At 39.7% G+C, this 1,759-nt stretch overlaps 1 protein-coding gene across 1 annotated transcript in view; it reads left to right on the top strand.

The window, feature by feature from the left end:
- The window catches only part of m1ap (meiosis 1 associated protein), a gene marked incomplete at its 5' end in the record, with an annotated part of 12,283 nt that overhangs the window by 3,368 nt on the left and 7,156 nt on the right, over positions 1-1,759 (top strand). Inside the window, 3 exon segments of the mRNA XM_014019064.1 lie at positions 59-198; positions 372-487; positions 593-674. Of these exon segments, the coding sequence (XP_013874518.1) occupies positions 59-198; positions 372-487; positions 593-674 (338 nt within the window).

Raw genomic sequence — 1,759 nt, 5'->3', positions numbered from 1 at the left:
GTGTGTGTGTGTGTGTGTGTGTGTGTGTGTGTGTGTGTGTGTGTGTGTGTAACAGGTGTGTACTCTCACTACATCCTCCAGTCATCCCCGTCTCTCAGCCTCCTCCTGAAGCCCGTCGTGTCCAGAGAACTGCTGCTTCCCTGTTCACTGCCCCCCTCAGCTCAGGACCCTGCGCCTTCTGCCATGCAGACTGTACAGGTTTGAGAAGCTTCATTTTTATTTAAAAAAAATCATCCAAAGACACCTGGAGCAAAGAAAACTGCAAGCAGCTCGTTATTTATTGGTGAATGAAGATGATTAGAGGGAAATTATTAATTAAATTTAAATTTGATAAAAGTGAAGATGAAACTTGTCACATCTGTCTGCTTCAGGATTGTCTCTCTGAGCTGGAGGAGGACTTTGTCCTGAACCCACTTTTATTGAGCAGCAACCTGTACCAGCACCTCAGGAACAGAGGTCTGCTCGCTCAGCCTCGATACCCGTACAGGTCAGAGCAGTTTATGTCCCTCCATCCAAACCGTCAGACTGACCACAAACCAGGATGTAGCTGTGGACAAACAGCAATATAATGTAAGATTTTGTTTTATTTCAGGCTCCAGTCAGCAGCTGCCAACAGAGAGCAGCCTCAGACTCTGCAGAGCCCTAAAAACTCACTGAGCCGACCCCCGCGCCAGGTAAATGTAACTCTGTAAACCTGCTGTTTATAGAGATCATAAAACAATGAAGTTCCAAAGTTTTTCAAAACCACCTCTCAGGTTGGCTGCAAACGGCTCTTTATTGTTCAGTTCCTCTTTCACTCACTAGATGGCAGCACGGTGCAGAAATTTAAGTTCATGTCAGTTTATGTGAAATGCACTAGCTTACAATCCTCCACTACTTACTCAACAGTGTTTGCAGAAACCCCAGTTTAAAAGGAAGGAGGGAAGTGTGTTTAGATGCAACTGTTGTGTCAGTACGTCCTCCTGCCGCTGTTTTAGTAATCAAACAGGGTTTCTCAAGCTTTTTATTGTCATAATGGGAACTAGTTCCCAAGTACATCTGCAAAAGTTTAGTTGGTTATTTTGAGGTTTGATGTGTAACATTTAGGGAAGTGTTATAGAAAAATGCAACAGGAAGTTCACAGCTGAGTTTTTTATTGAGATTTTATCAAAGAAAAACAGGGATTTATAGAGGACAAAACTTCATGTTTGCGCCGTCGGTCACTGCTTCTTTTCTGTGAGTTTGACCTTTGCATTTTCTACACCTATAAGAGCCCATCTGCACTAAAACTTTTTTGCAGTTTCTATTTTCCTTGGTCCACATATTTTTGCAAAACCACAAAAATTACCCACGCTGTGCCACATGAACGTCCTATGAACAGCATAATAAAACGCAGAGAAAGAACATTCTTATTCTAAAAAGTGAATTATTGCACAGTGACACAAAATAAAATATCGTCACCTTGCTAAAATAATCACTTTGCTCATTTTTTTTCCAAAAAACATAAAAATGTTGTGATAAAAGTGCTAAGTCTTTGTGTTTCCTGAAATGGAGTCAAGCGATTATTTTAGGACATTTAAAAAATGTGTTAAACATTTTAGTTTTCCATAGCACCAGAATTTTCTTGGCTGATATTTTAAAAAACGATAGTTCAAGACAAAAATATTAAAACAGAAAGTCTTTTTTGAGTCAAAACATCAGTTTTTTTGCACAGAATCAGATCAAACTTTAATTCTTTCTTTTGGTTTCAGTGTTTTACCAACGAGTCCCAGCTATATAT

The sequence above is a fragment of the Austrofundulus limnaeus genome, unplaced genomic scaffold, assembly GCF_001266775.1.
Source record: "Austrofundulus limnaeus strain Quisiro unplaced genomic scaffold, Austrofundulus_limnaeus-1.0 Scaffold208, whole genome shotgun sequence".
Taxonomy (NCBI): domain Eukaryota; kingdom Metazoa; phylum Chordata; class Actinopteri; order Cyprinodontiformes; family Rivulidae; genus Austrofundulus; species Austrofundulus limnaeus.
The sequence above is the reverse complement of the archived record's forward strand: the minus strand, read 5'-3'. Positions and strand labels throughout refer to the sequence as shown.